The sequence below is a fragment of the Trachemys scripta genome, chromosome 6, assembly GCF_013100865.1.
Source record: "Trachemys scripta elegans isolate TJP31775 chromosome 6, CAS_Tse_1.0, whole genome shotgun sequence".
Taxonomy (NCBI): Eukaryota; Metazoa; Chordata; order Testudines; family Emydidae; genus Trachemys; species Trachemys scripta.
In genome coordinates, this window is record NC_048303.1 from 61,211,189 (window position 1) to 61,225,424 (window position 14,236).

General features: G+C 38.3%; 1 protein-coding gene across 8 annotated transcripts in view; it reads left to right on the plus strand.

Moving 5' to 3' along the window:
- PAM (peptidylglycine alpha-amidating monooxygenase) overlaps positions 1 to 14,236 on the plus strand; it is a 224,126-nt gene that overhangs the window by 105,322 nt on the left and 104,568 nt on the right. For all 8 annotated transcript variants that reach the window (XM_034774559.1, XM_034774560.1, XM_034774561.1 and 5 more), the window contains exon 5: positions 8,858 to 8,945. In XM_034774559.1, the coding sequence (XP_034630450.1) occupies positions 8,858 to 8,945 (88 nt within the window). The remainder of the gene's footprint in view (positions 1 to 8,857; positions 8,946 to 14,236) is intronic.

Here is a 14,236-nt window from a genome sequence, read left to right on the forward strand (position 1 = left end):
TTATTCCACTCTGCTTCTAAACAATCTAGTTGTTCAGGAAAGGGAGGAGACAAGCAAATGGCCATTTGACTGAAGTTAGTTTCATTTTCATGATGCATTGTAATACCAGGATCGGAAAACAATGGTAAAGGTAGAGCACCTGTATTTTTCTACTTCCTTCTGCCACAACAAGTCTTAGTGCACTATTTGAGGTGAAAAGTATATATAGTTGCTCAGAATAAAGATATTCTAAGTATCTTTTCATATGGAGCTCCCCACAGGAACTGACACACAAATCTTATATTTTTCACCCTATGTAGTTCTAACTGCCATAGCAAACATAAAAATAAAGTAGGAACTGTCAATAAGCGAAGCAACCCATAACTGCAGCATTATTTTTTGGCTGTGAGATTGATGCCTGTAAAGAAAGAAACATGAAAGGGTTATCAAAATACTTCATTCTTTGATAAACTATAAACTTGCCATACAATGCGTGTAATAGACTGTGCTGCTTTAATTTGATTAGAAAAATGTATATTAACCTAGATTATAGGCAAGTTTATGTGTAGTACTTCAATTAATTTCAAAATTTACAGTGAAAACCTTTATTTTTGTATTTACAAGCATTAAATATGTATGAAATGCTCTGTTGTTTGTCCCTTAAGAGTGACTTACCAAAGAGTATGGTTTTAAAAAACCCCACAAACGTTGGCGAATTCACAGTAGTTGTGAATCATGTAAGGCGTCAGTGATAATCCAGATGAACCCCTTCATGTCTGTAAAAAGGAAGAAGCATAGCTTTTTGATATCTGTGTCTCTTGAGGAATTGCTCTTCCCGTTTTTAGATGGTTTAAACCCTTTGTTTCACTTGTTCAATAACATACATTTATTACAACTGGACATGTAATAGGTGAGCACCTTAGGTGAATTAGAAATTCCAATTTCCGCCATCTAGAATGATTCACTGCAGTTTAGTGAAGTGTGTATGAGAGATTTCAACAGCACAATGATATTCCTATATCTGCCTTGTATTGATGTTTCAGGCATCTTAGGTCTCTAGTGCTCTTGCCTCCACAGACATTGTCATTCTCATTTTCCTTAAAATGCCTTCCTTTTTTTAATTTTAGTTCTGTCAGTTACCAGCAGGCAGCAAAGTACGGAGACACTTATTCCCTCTTCCTCACATGGTTTCTGTGTAACAAAAGGGCCAATTTATCCCTATTTCTAGGGGTATGTCTACACTGCAGTCAAAAGTATGATTGCAGCCCAGGTTGACATACCTGCACTAGCTTCAATCTAGACACGCTGACTAAACATAGCATTGAACATAGCATAGTACATATCCAGTGTCCCTGGTGTATTTGAACAACCCACACTGCCTGTGGTGCTATGTCTTCACTGCTGATTTTAGGCATCTCGGCTAGGTTAAAGTTAACACTGGTATGCCAACCTCTGCTGCCATCACACCTTCAACTGCAGTATAGACATACGCATGGAGACGGAGATACTAGTCCATGAGGTATTTGGATGCACTATTTCACAGCTCTTTCTGGAGCAAGGATGTTGCCTACTCAATACCAGGTGCTCTGGATGATTATTAATAATGCACAAGTTAATGTTGTGTAGATTCACAGTTCAATCAATCAATGACATAGAGCATGATACAAGGCAAAGCTTGTATATATCCACCAAAAAGAAACTGTTCCAGATGCCAATCAATATCCAGGAGAACAAGAGGGAATGGATCAGCAGAAATAAAACTCTCAAACTGCAACCATCATAATTTAGATTCCCAGAATAGAATATTACATTTTACAAGCAAAGTTACTGTCTAAAAATAAAATGTGATATATTCCATTGCTGTTTGCAGTGGTTATGTAGCCGTGTTGGTCCCAGGATATGAAAGACACAAGGTAGGGAATATCTTTTATTGGAAACTGAAGAAGAACTCTGTGGAGCTCAAAAGCCTGCTCTTTCACCAACAGAAGTTGGTCTAATATAAGATATTACCTCACCCACCATATCTCATTCTAAAAATAAAACAGTTGGAAGCAACAGAGTCACACTTGCAGCTGTATCCAGTGTATGTTGTGCATAGATAAAAGCCACAAGAGTCCTCCATCAAAATTGACCAACCTGATCCAGAGCCAGTCCATAGAATATATTGACTAGGAATTATAAATGAACTCTTCATCAGACTGCTATTAGAAGTTGAACTTCATAATTAACTGTTGTGAGTGTTACTCTAGATGGCTTTTTCCAGGGAAAGCTATGTACATTCTGGTAGACACTGCCCAGTCACTGTATGATGTTCTTGGGATCGGGTCAAAATGTCAAGTTTGGATGCTTATTGGAACTTGTTGAGCTTCCACCTTTCCCTCCCCTCCAAGCCCATGCATCTTGACTAAAGGCCATTTCTATTTTTGTTGTGTAGATCCCACCATTGACTTTAAGCTGAAAAATATATATATATCATGCAAAATGAAATTAAATGCCTGTGAGGTAAACCAGGTGAGGAGAATTATCTTGAAGGTAAAAGTGACAATCCCTAATATACTTAAAACAATCATCAGGATTTTTTCTAAATATCTTTATAAATGTTTGGTTATTTTTATTTGGGCAAATAGAAAGTGTCTTCACTCCCTGACTGGTGCTGACATTGCTACAATCTGTTTTTGACTACTGAACTGTAGTCATAGCTGAAGGGTGTTCTGCAGACACTCAGAAGAATTGAGTCTGACAGCAAGCCACTCAGCCAAGAAATTTGACTGTCATCTTCATCCCTTTATTTTTGCTCACATGGCTGACCAGTAAATAAATGTCTTTTTCTTATTGACTGATGGTAAGCCTTTATCTGTCAAACTGCACTATACAAATGAGATGGAGCCTATTTGCAGATGGAAATAATTTGATTTATTGCTTTTTTTCAATACTCAACTCCTGAATGTTGCTAGTTTGTTACCATAGTATTGCATATTTAAACATGCTCATTGCCAGGTGATATTGCCCATTGCTAAGGTAACACATCTAGGTTCCTTTGTAATCCATCAAACAGTGAAAGTTCATATATCCTGGCCAGTCTTATTCCATTCCTGAAAAAATATGATCCAAAATTATTTTTAAGGGGTGGGGAGTAGGGGGGAACTGTTTTTTAAAAAGGGTAAGAGATATAAAGTTACTGTCTTTAAGGATAGCCATGTTGGAAAGGATTTGCTATTTAAATTGTTAAACTAGACATCGTTAGAATCAACTCACCCCAACTCCCTCAGAGTTCATAATACAATTGATGGGGAGCTCTGTGTTGGGAAGGGAGGCCCAATTTCTTTATATAAATACAGATATTTAATATATGTCCCTAGATTGCAATTCTTAATTTGACATTGAAATGGCTAATCTGTGTGTAGCATAATGGTATTTATAAATGGCATCACTTTTTACAAAATACATTGGGGTTGAAGTTAAAATCCCAGCTTGAAGACGTATGACTGAAGATTTGATCAAGAATATTATTTTCAGCTACATAATGCACAAACTATGTTTGATGGGGTGAATTTAATAAATAACATAAAGGTATTATATACAGAGCTGGTTGGAAACTTTACAACAAAACATAGTTTTGTCAGCAAATGTTGATTCTCTGGAGCAAAATGTTTCACTGAATCTAATGCAAATTTGACAAAACTTTCTCTGAAACACAGGCAAGCTTCTGTTGGAAATCTGCCGGTGTTCCAGCATCACAGCTCTGCAGCAGACAACCTAGCAGACACCAGAGCCCCAGCTAGAACTAGATCTCTGGGGGCCACTAGGCTTCCTGCTCTGTGGCAGGGATCCTGCCAGAGCCCGGGCTGGAGCCATGGTTTCCTGGGGCTGCTAGGCTCCCTATTTCAGGCAGGATTCTCAAGGCTTCCAGGGTCACTGTCATAGAGCTGGGAGCCTGGAAGTCTTAGAACCATCTCCCAATGCCCTCATCTCTGGGGCTGCCCCGCCATCTAGACTGCTCCAGATTGGGGACTTTCAGACTCCAGGGCCAACTGGCTCACTGGACTGCCTGCTTGGAAGTAATGGGGTTGGAGTGGGAAAGAGGCCTAACTTACTGGATGAGTCTATGGTCATCCCTGGGCAAAGTCATAGGTGTTATGGTTTTACACCTCAATCTTGAGGTCATCTGAAAATATCATTGCCACTCTGCTCCTGTTACCTGTCTAGTGTTGTGCTATAGACTCTATCCAGGTGTTTACAGCTAAACTAATGTTCATCAGTTATGCCTCAAGTGCAGGTCTGTGGTTTACAACTGTGGATGAATGGATGAGAGGTCAGAGAAGGGAGGTAGCTATAGTCGTATATCTCTAGGTAGAAGCTGGTAATTTCCTGCTGTCTCTCATGCCTCTAGTGCCAAGAATTTAGGCACTAAGGGTGCAGCTGGAACACACAACTACAGGCCAGCAGTCTTGGAGAGCTCCCTTTGTGGGCTCATCCATTCTCTCCCTGCCAAAAGGTGGGCTTGCAAAACTTACAAACTCCTTGAGCCAAAAAAAACGTGGTCCAGACCAAAGTTCATTGAGGTCAATGGGAGCCTTTCAAATAACAGTGGATCAGGCCCTTACATTGAGTATGCATGCATATCTTTAGACATAAGGAAACATTCTACTTAGTGTTCTCAGCATGCAGTATTCTAATAGTTGTATTTGTGGCTTAAATCAAAATATCCCAACAAAGACCTGGGGCAAAACCTTGATCGATCAGTCTTTCAACCTTCGTATAGATAGCGCCAATCACAACACACCGCAAAACATCAAAGGGAAAAAAATCCCAGTCCTACTGGTATCAGACCAATAGATTAGATAACTATTGGTATCAGAGTAATATCCCTGTCTTTCTCTTAGTTTATAAAGTAACATTCAATTTCAAACTGTTCATTATTGTGAGTATTTAAAGGTAGACTATCAATTATGATTGACTGTAATCAATTTTAAAAAAATAGTTAAAAGCAATTGCAGGTATTATACTTGCCCCTACTAATTTTTATGGTTTTATAGTTAAATTTTCCTATTTTTAAAAGAAACATTTTATTTTCTCTAATATTTCAACTGTAGTAATTTTAGATGTTAATTAAAACAGCATGTAAAAAAATTCAGACAGAAGTGTGGTGTGTGTTTTTTGGTGTGTTTTTTTTATTTTATTTTATTTAAGTTAACTGTGTTCCCTTTAATTATTACTTTCTTGAAGGCTGGCCTTTCTATATAGTACTCACATTATACTTTCCATATGTGTCAGATTTTACAATAAAGATAATCCTGTTTCACATTTGTGAACCATTTGTGACCTCCTTCAGAAAACTTTTTCTTGCTTAAATTGTCAATAGCATCTTAAAATGCTTATGAACTAAGTTAAGAACTTCACATTAATGACACATTGTCTCATTCAAGAGTTAATTGTAATTTCACTATTAAGCCACAGTGATAAAAGGTGGAAATAAAATGTCTTTAGTACAGAATTGTTCTATGATTATGGAATGAATAGAATTTGCTGGCAAAAATATTGTATGCTGTTGCTTTGGGTTTTCTGTTGCTTGCAAATGGACTACAAGTAAAAGTAAAACTAACAGCATTTCAAATGTGAAGAGCAAAACACAGTACTATTAGACAAAGAATGGAGACATTTGAACATTGACCTTTTACCCATGTGTCCAGGATTTCAAGGCACTCAGTCACAGAAAGTCTTAGGCAAGGTGGCCATATTCACTTTTAAATACATCTGTGGCTTAGCAGGAGTAAATTCTGTAGATCTAGACCTATTGCTGAGTATGTTCTGCAATTCTTGAAACCTTCACCCTAAACTATTTCCAGCATTCCTGATAGGTGTAAGCCATATATGTGGTATTTTGGAAGGAGAGGCGGTCTTAGCTCATTTTGATAAGCAATTTATTTAGGCAGTTCCCCACTTTAAAATCTATTTCAGGCTTCTTAATTCTTTCTGAAAAGTATTAGTTCTTAGCAATCCCCCAATCACATCACGTAGGAATTTAGACTGGGATTTTGGAAGAATTCAAAGGGCATTAGGCACCCAGCTCCCATTGCACTTCATTGGGATTAATTCTTTTAGGCGCCTTAGAAAATCCCAGTTGTAGACAGTATTCCTATATGCATCTGGTGCCCAGTTGACTTTTCTCATAGAGTCAGAGGTTTCACTTGAATAAGGTTTGGTAAACTGGGAAGAGTGGGACCCAGAACATGAATATTTGACCCATGCTTGAGCTGACAAGGCACTTATGAGAAGGACTTTTGTTTTCCCATCAGTTAAACTCTCTAAAATTAGCTCCAGTGTAAGAAAACATGTTTGTTTGTTTGTTTCATTTTGGTTTGCTTGTTTTCTCCCTACCTCCTCTACCTGTCTTTTCAGAAAATGAAGCAAATAGTTGGTCTATTTTCTCTGAAGTTCTTTAAATATCCTCCAGTAAATTATCATTTAATTGAGGTCCTAGAGGAAAAATATGATCATTTGATGAAATAAGCTTTGAAGTCAAGGGACTATCCAGAAAGATTTTACTTCACCACTACTGAAAATAAAGATTTGTAGCTGCTTATAAACATACGATTAATAGTGATTAACAGCAGAGTCTGACATGGCGAGCACAACCAGTGTTCAGTCATTCTCAAGACAGGTGAATAATGAGGAAGAAATCATGAAAACGTTTGGATGTCAAAGGCAAATATAGGGAGACACAGCACAGCTAAGGAAGACAAATCATTAAGAGGGCGTCTCAAGAAATGCTAGGCTTTATAAAAATAGGCTAATTCTTGGATTTTGAGGTATAACTTGACTTGATGCATGTATACTTTCATAGAGTTTAAGGCTGAAAGGCACCCCATCAGATTATCTCATTTGACTTCCTGTATATCACAGGCCGTTAGAGTTTATTGATACTGCCCTAGATTATGCCCAAAGACTTCAGTTAGAGCGAAAGAAGATTCTGTATTCAATTCTTTCTTTCCCTTTCTACTGTCTTATAAGACTATAGTATTTTCTCTTTGGAAAAAATAAGTACGTAGACATCTCACACCATGCTTTGGGTTGTTTTGGTGCTACTGTGCTGTCAGTTTAAGTATTACAGCTCACAGATGATTTTGTAGCATCCTGAGGGAATTGTAAAATTCCAGATGTCAACTTGGAATTGCTGCTTCTATTATTCCTTTGCTGATTGCTTTATAGCTTTGTTTTCTGATGCATAAAATTAACTAAAATATTTAAATATTCTTTTGTAATATTAAACAAAGCTGTAAAAGTATGAACTGGCCTGGGGCATTCTTCTCCAAGAGAGTGCTTGGCTATAAACTGCTGTTGCACTGTCTTGTGGCTCCTGTGGGGCAATGCTTTTAAAATATCAATAGACAGCATTTCAGTATTGCCTCTGATTGATTTTTTCCACTCCCCAGTTATGCAATGGTTAAGTTGGTTAAGTACTTAATATATTGCCAAAAAACAAGACGGGGCAATCATCTGAAAGCTGCTCATTTCTTTAATTCATAACATTAAATTAGAGGATAGGGTAGTTTACATCCTTTTTTTTTTTTTTTTAAGTGATTCTATCAAGTTAAAAATCATATTAAAAATGCTCTGCTTGTACTCGTAACACTGAACTTCAACAATGAACATTTTAAGAAAAAGCTGAAGCAGAGCTGTGTGCGGCTCGAAAGCTTCTCTCTCTCACCAACAGAAGTTGGTCCAATAAAAGATATTCCCTCAACCACCTTGTCTCATTTTAAGAAAGTCATTTAACTTTCACCATTTTGTTTGTTTACTAGCAATTCCTTCAGATCTGACAAAAAGCTTTTACTTTTTTTTTTTTTTTTTTTTTTTTTGGTGGTTTTTGGCATGAACTAGAACGATGTTTGGGTTGCAGATGTGCCAGAGCTATGTTTGAATGTGGGGTGAAGGGGGTTAGATTTTTTTTCAGAATTTAATGGGAACTTTGGGTACACCTAAGACTTGACTCATTTGTATCGTTATATGATACCTGATATAATATACTGATGTCTGTGAGCAAAACTAGCCATTTATTTGGCTGTTTTGTCTAAGCATGTGAGCGCTTTTAGTGGGACTGCTCTCCCCTCTCCCCACATTGATTAGTTTGGGGGAGAAGGTTGAATAGATGTTCAGGGGATGTGATACAGGGCCTGGAGGAGAGGGATGAGGAAGATGCAAGAGCCTGTGCTTGGCAAGACTGAGGCTTGACCCATCCTTCTCCTTGGGTTCTCCATCTTCATATTGGCTGGGGGAATGGGCTGGCCCATTGGCTCTCACGTGCTCTCTCCCTGCCCCCTTAAACTCTCTCCCGGGATTTTCAAAAACCTCTAACTTCTATTAGCTGCCCTACCTGTCCTATAGGAGCTGTGGCTTTAGGATTCTGTGGGTCTGACCAAATGCCTGTTTTTGGATCAGGAAGGATTTTTTCCTTTTGGGTCAAATTGGCAGAGGTCTGGTAGGGTTTTTTACCTTTCTCGCGGCGTCATGGAGGCACAGTTGGATTGAAAGTGGTAGGATTTGATATTTAGAAGCATGACTGGACAGAGAAAAGAAGGCACAATCCATTCTATATAATTCCTTTTTGTCCTGTAGTAAGAAATTGACATTTAAAAACAACAAAAACACAACTTGCAGTATACAGCTTTCTTTCCATTGCTTAAACAGTCCAGCACTGTTGAGCCATCACATCAGAGTGAACACAAAAAACAAAATATTATCCTTGTTCATGAGACCATGAACAAATGATGGTACAACAATATCTTTATTATGCACCTAATGGACAATCTCAAAATGGTCTGCTGTAGTGCGAATAAAACTCACATTTATGTTTGTTGTTTATCAATTTGTCTTTCAGTTGACTTCAGACCTCAAGCCAGCATGGACACTGTCCATCACATGTTACTCTTTGGATGTAACGTACCTTCTTCTACTGAGAATTACTGGTAAGAGTTACAGGCTCATATCGATTGTTTTACTTTAACATGTCACTAATGCTGACTTATCTTCATGCACACATTTTATAAGGCTCTCACAGATTTTAATTGAGGAAAAAAGAAAGGAAGGGAGAAGAAACGCATTCAGTTCTTGTTCCTTCCCATCCTTATTTTTGAATGTTTTTTTTTTTTTGTTAAACGTTAGATACAAATATCAGTCTTACATGTTTGGATGTAGCAATAGTATGAAAGTGTCACATTCTGAGTGAATATTTTTGTCATTGTGAGGGTAGTGTGAACTTCACAGATTACATCAATGCTCTGTTCTTTTTGTGAAATATAGAAGACACTATAAAGGCTTGGGTAATGTTTGTGAAGTGAAACTAGAAATTAAAATGACAGCTCTTGAAAGAAAGTATTTGGGGAAATATACGTGAAACATAACCTCTAAAACTATTTTTAAATTGAAATACACATTTATTTAGATAACTAATGGATGTTTTTGTTTGTGATCTATTTTACTAATGTATTGGCAAAGGCACTTGGATTGATTTTTAAAATTAATTCTCTGTAATCAGACTATGGTCTCTCATCTCTTCTCCCCCCCCCCCCCCCCTTCTGGTCCCAGGAAGTTTGCAAGACGTACCCATCGGCAGCAGTGGCTTATAAAGAAGAACACAGTTAAAAATTTTCCCTACACCGGATTTTGAGTTGTCCCTTGTTGTACTGTTATCTGATGTGTTCAAGTTACTGAGAACTCCTTACTTTGAAGCACTGAAACTCAATACTGAGACATGGAGGCCCAGATTTTTAAAAATGGGAGCCTAAAGTTTAGGCTCCTAAGGCCATATTTAGGCAGCTAAGTGGCCTAACTTTTAAAAATACTGAGCATCCAGAAGCTCCCTTTGAACTATGGCAAATAGTTATTTGACTATGGGAGTAAGAAGAGCAGGATTTGGCCCTTAATCTGGAAGGTTCCCCATGATGGTAGTTTTATGGTGAGGATGTGAAAAATTGGTTTTGTTTTGTTTCAAAAATTTCAAGTTACCCCTAAACTTAAATCCAACTGTTGCTCCTCTAAACAAAAACTTTAAATAGAAATGAGATGATGTGCAGTGGAGAAAGAAAGGGCTCCACCTCCTGAAAGCAAAGAAATCCAGAGGAAAGAAAATTCTTCCATTTAAAATTAATGGATGCAACTTTCTTATATATGATCAAAATTTAGTTTAGATTTTACTTTGTTTTATTCTTTCAGTTTAAACAAAGTGCCAGTTATGGCCTCTGAGTGAACATACAGCAAATAATTATAAAATAATATAAATTTAGTAGATACATTAATTAAATGGTTATATAAAAATGCTAACATTTCCTCAACCACAAGAAAAAAAACAGATCCTTTTTCAAGCTATACTTGGAAAATGCCCAAGTAAATAGGACACATTGCAAAGACCATGTGCTCTTAGGCTTAAGGGTTGAGGAGGTAAGCAAATTCCCAAGCTGAAAAAATTTTCAGACAAATAGTTTTCTCTCACATTTATCAACCAGTTCTGTTGGTAACCATGATGAATGCTGCAATCTTGTCTTAAAATATAAAGCTATGCTTTTCTTTTATGCTCAGGTAAAGCGATTAATTTGAAAGTACAGCATTTCCATTGATTCCTCCTCCCAGCCCCAATAAACACTTTTCTTTGCCTTGGTAACTGCCCCTTCTGTCATTTATTAAAATATATTTACAGTTATTAAGTTTACATGAAAAAGATATACACAGCATGAAAGAGTTCCTAGGATGTTGCCTTTTCAAATTAGTTTGTGCCTGCCCATACTACAGCCTTTTATGTCTTGTTTAAAACAAGCAGATTGCATTAATAATGTATGTAGTTGTTTGATGTATAAACATGGAAATCTCATACATTTGCATGAACTTGTTAGCGCCTGAAGCTTTTAATATACTGTGGTGTGGTCCCTGTTTAGATTGGCTTTTTGCTCAGTTCAAAATATTAGAAAGATTGTGAGGAAGTGATTTTTCTATTTGGATTTGAACTATGGATATTATGATTGTACAAGAAAATCTCCTGTAACTCTTATTCAGTTAGTAGCATTTGAATACCTTTTCCTAAACTTTCGCCCACCAGAGAAAAATATGGAAGTGCCTGAGAACCTACGCAAAAGTAGTCTTCGGCCCTTCTCTCCCATCACAAGGTCCGCCCTGCCAACCAACAGTCCTGGCTCACCCCCAGTATCCACTTCCTCTGCCCCTGCTCTTGCACTCTCTGGTGTCTCTCTCAGGTGGAAATCCCATGACCCAGCCAACTTCCTCCAGTATAAATTTGTTCTCTCCTCTTTTAGTTCTGCCATCTTCTTAGCTAAACAACTCTACCTCTCCAATTTAATTGAATCCCATATCCTCAATCCCAGCTGCCTTTTTGGCTACTTTGGCTGACACTCACTCCAAATTCTCCTCTCCTTCTGCCTCCACTTCATTTCTTTCCCCACACAGGAACTCACTGATTTGTTTTGAAGAGAAAATTGACTTAATATGACAGATCTTCCGCTACCCTTCAGCTTCCCTTCCCACATTTCTGTTCCTGAGATGGGGAGAAGGAGGAGAGATTTTCATCTGCTCTCCTTCTCTAATCCCTTTGCTTGGCACAGTAATCCCATTCCATCCCCTGGTCTCCCTTGTGCCTGCTCTTATCCCCCTACCCCTTACTCTTCTCCTTAAACTCTCCCGTGCCTCTTTTTCCTCACAATACAAACATGTTTTAGTTTCTCCAATCTTAAAACAAAACAAATCACCTTTGACCCCACTAGTCTCTTCAGCTACCACCCTGTCTACCTTTCAACTCTAAGCTCATTGAACGCACTGTTTACAATTGATGTCTGGAATCCCTCTCCTCCATTTCCATCCAATCCAGCTTCTGCTCCTTGTACTCCACTGAAGTCACCCTCACCAAAGTCTCTAATGACCTCTTTGTGGATAAAACTCAGAACCAATATCCTCATCCTGTTTGACCTGTCAGCAACCTTGGACACCACCAACCATGCTCCTCTTGAAATCTTGTCCTTCATTGGCTTGCTTGACTGTCCTTTCCTGGTTCTCCTCTTATTCGTTAATCATTCCTTCAGTGTGTCCTTCAGAAGACCCTCCCCATCTCCCCTCCAGCTTCCTGTGGTGAGCGTACATGGCTCTTTCCTTAGTCCCTTTCTTCTGCCTCTGCATCCTCTCTCTGGGTAATCTCACCTGAAAACACAAATTCAGCTACCATCTCTATGAGGATGACTCAAAAATCTACCTCTCTGCTCCAGAACTGTCTCCTTCCATCCAAACTAAAATCTCAGCTTGTATTTCTGACATCTCATGGATTTCTAGCCATCCATTCAAGATCAATATGGCTAAAACAGAGCTCTTAATCTCTCTCTTTGCTACCTCCTTTCTTGATCACTATGGACAACTCTGTACTGCCTGATACTCAGGCCCATAACTTGGGTATCCTCATCTATTCGGACCTCTGTCAAAGTCCTCACATCCAGGCTATGTCTAAATCTTGACTATTCTTTCTGTGTAACATTTCTAAGAGACAGTCTTTCCTAGTCATCCCACAGCTTAAACTTTCATTCAGGCTATTTTTATGTCACATATTGATTACTGCAACATCCTTCTCTCTGGCCTTGACAAATACAGCCTTGTATCTGTTTCGTATCCACTCAGAATGCTGCGGCAAAGTTCGCTTTCTTAGCCCATCTCTTTGACCACATCATCCCTTTTTTTGCCTCCCTCAGCTGACTTGCCCTTCTGTATCAAAACAAATCTAAGCTACTTGTCTTTACTTTCAAAGTCCCTTATGGCCTATCCCAACCCTACCAATTATCTTTCATTCAGTATCAAGGTGTCAACTCCAATTGGCCCATGATGCCAGTCTCCGTTACCACTTATTAAATTTCTGTTTTCTCCCATGCTACTCCTCACTCTTCAGAAGAACTTTCTGTAAAACTAATAAATGCATATAGATAGAGCATATCCCATCTCCTAGAACTGGAAGGGACCTTGAAAGGTCATCGAGTCCAGCCCCCTGCCTTCACTAGCAGGACCAAGTACTGATTTTGCCCCAGATCCCCAAGTGGCCCCCTCAAGGATTGAACTCACAACCCTGGGTTTAGCAGGCCAATGCTCAAACCACTATTATCTTCCTTCTAATCCCTCTTTAAAACAATCCTTTTCCATGATACCTTCAGAAAACTGGACAACAGTTAGGCAGCTGGTGTGCTGAGGTCCACTTTTTACCACATTAATCAATATAATCTATTTTTTTTTTATTCTGCTGTCATTCAGGCTGTACTTATTTATTGTCTCATCTTACACTTAGATTGTAAGCTTGTTGGGACACGGATCATAGTTTAGTTCTGTGTCTGAACAGCTCTTAGCTCAATAGGAACTGGTCCGTGACTGGGGCACCTAGGCGCTATGGTAATACTACTACAAACAACAATACTTTTCTCACCAGATCCTCTGGATAACTAAGGAACATGAGTGGGGATGGGCTCTGGAGCAGTACTGTACAATTCTCAGCCAAATAGCTTGGGATGTGAAGAAGGTTTAGGAAGAATGAAATGATGGGAAAAGGACATAATCAGAAATTATAATTATAATATGTAACACGATTATCTTAACAACAATCATCTTTCAGTATCAAAAATTAGAAGAAGATATACCTGTGTCTTTTCTCTGCTTCACAACATCCTGAACATACAAATCGGAGCATAGTCTACTCCACAAGGATTCATAGACTTTAATGCCAGAGAGGACCTGTCAAGTCTGACCACCTGTCAAGTCTTACCACCTTCTTAAAACAGGGCATAGAATTTCACCCGGTAATTGCTGCATCACACCTATAACTTCTGTTTGAGCTAGAGCATGTGTTTTTAGAAAGATACAATTACAGTAGATTCAACTCTTCCAATCTGAGATGATTCTGTTCTCTGTGACAGACACAGATAGTCAAAACAAATGAAGTTTATTCTCTTGATTTATTGTAATATTTTTCTAAACTAGTAAACAGTAGAAATCCCAGAAATAACAGCATCAGTAGCCCCAATAACGATTGGAAGGACAATGATGTATGTTAGGTTATTACTGCTTGACAAAAATAGAACTATTTACATTATAAGATGCTATTTCTGGGTGCAATGTGGCCATCCTTGAGTGCAACATACTGGAATAAAGCCGGTTAGTTCATATTACCTATAGGATTTTGTGAATTCAGATAATCATTTCCATCTATTGTCAGGTCTTTTTAAAAGTG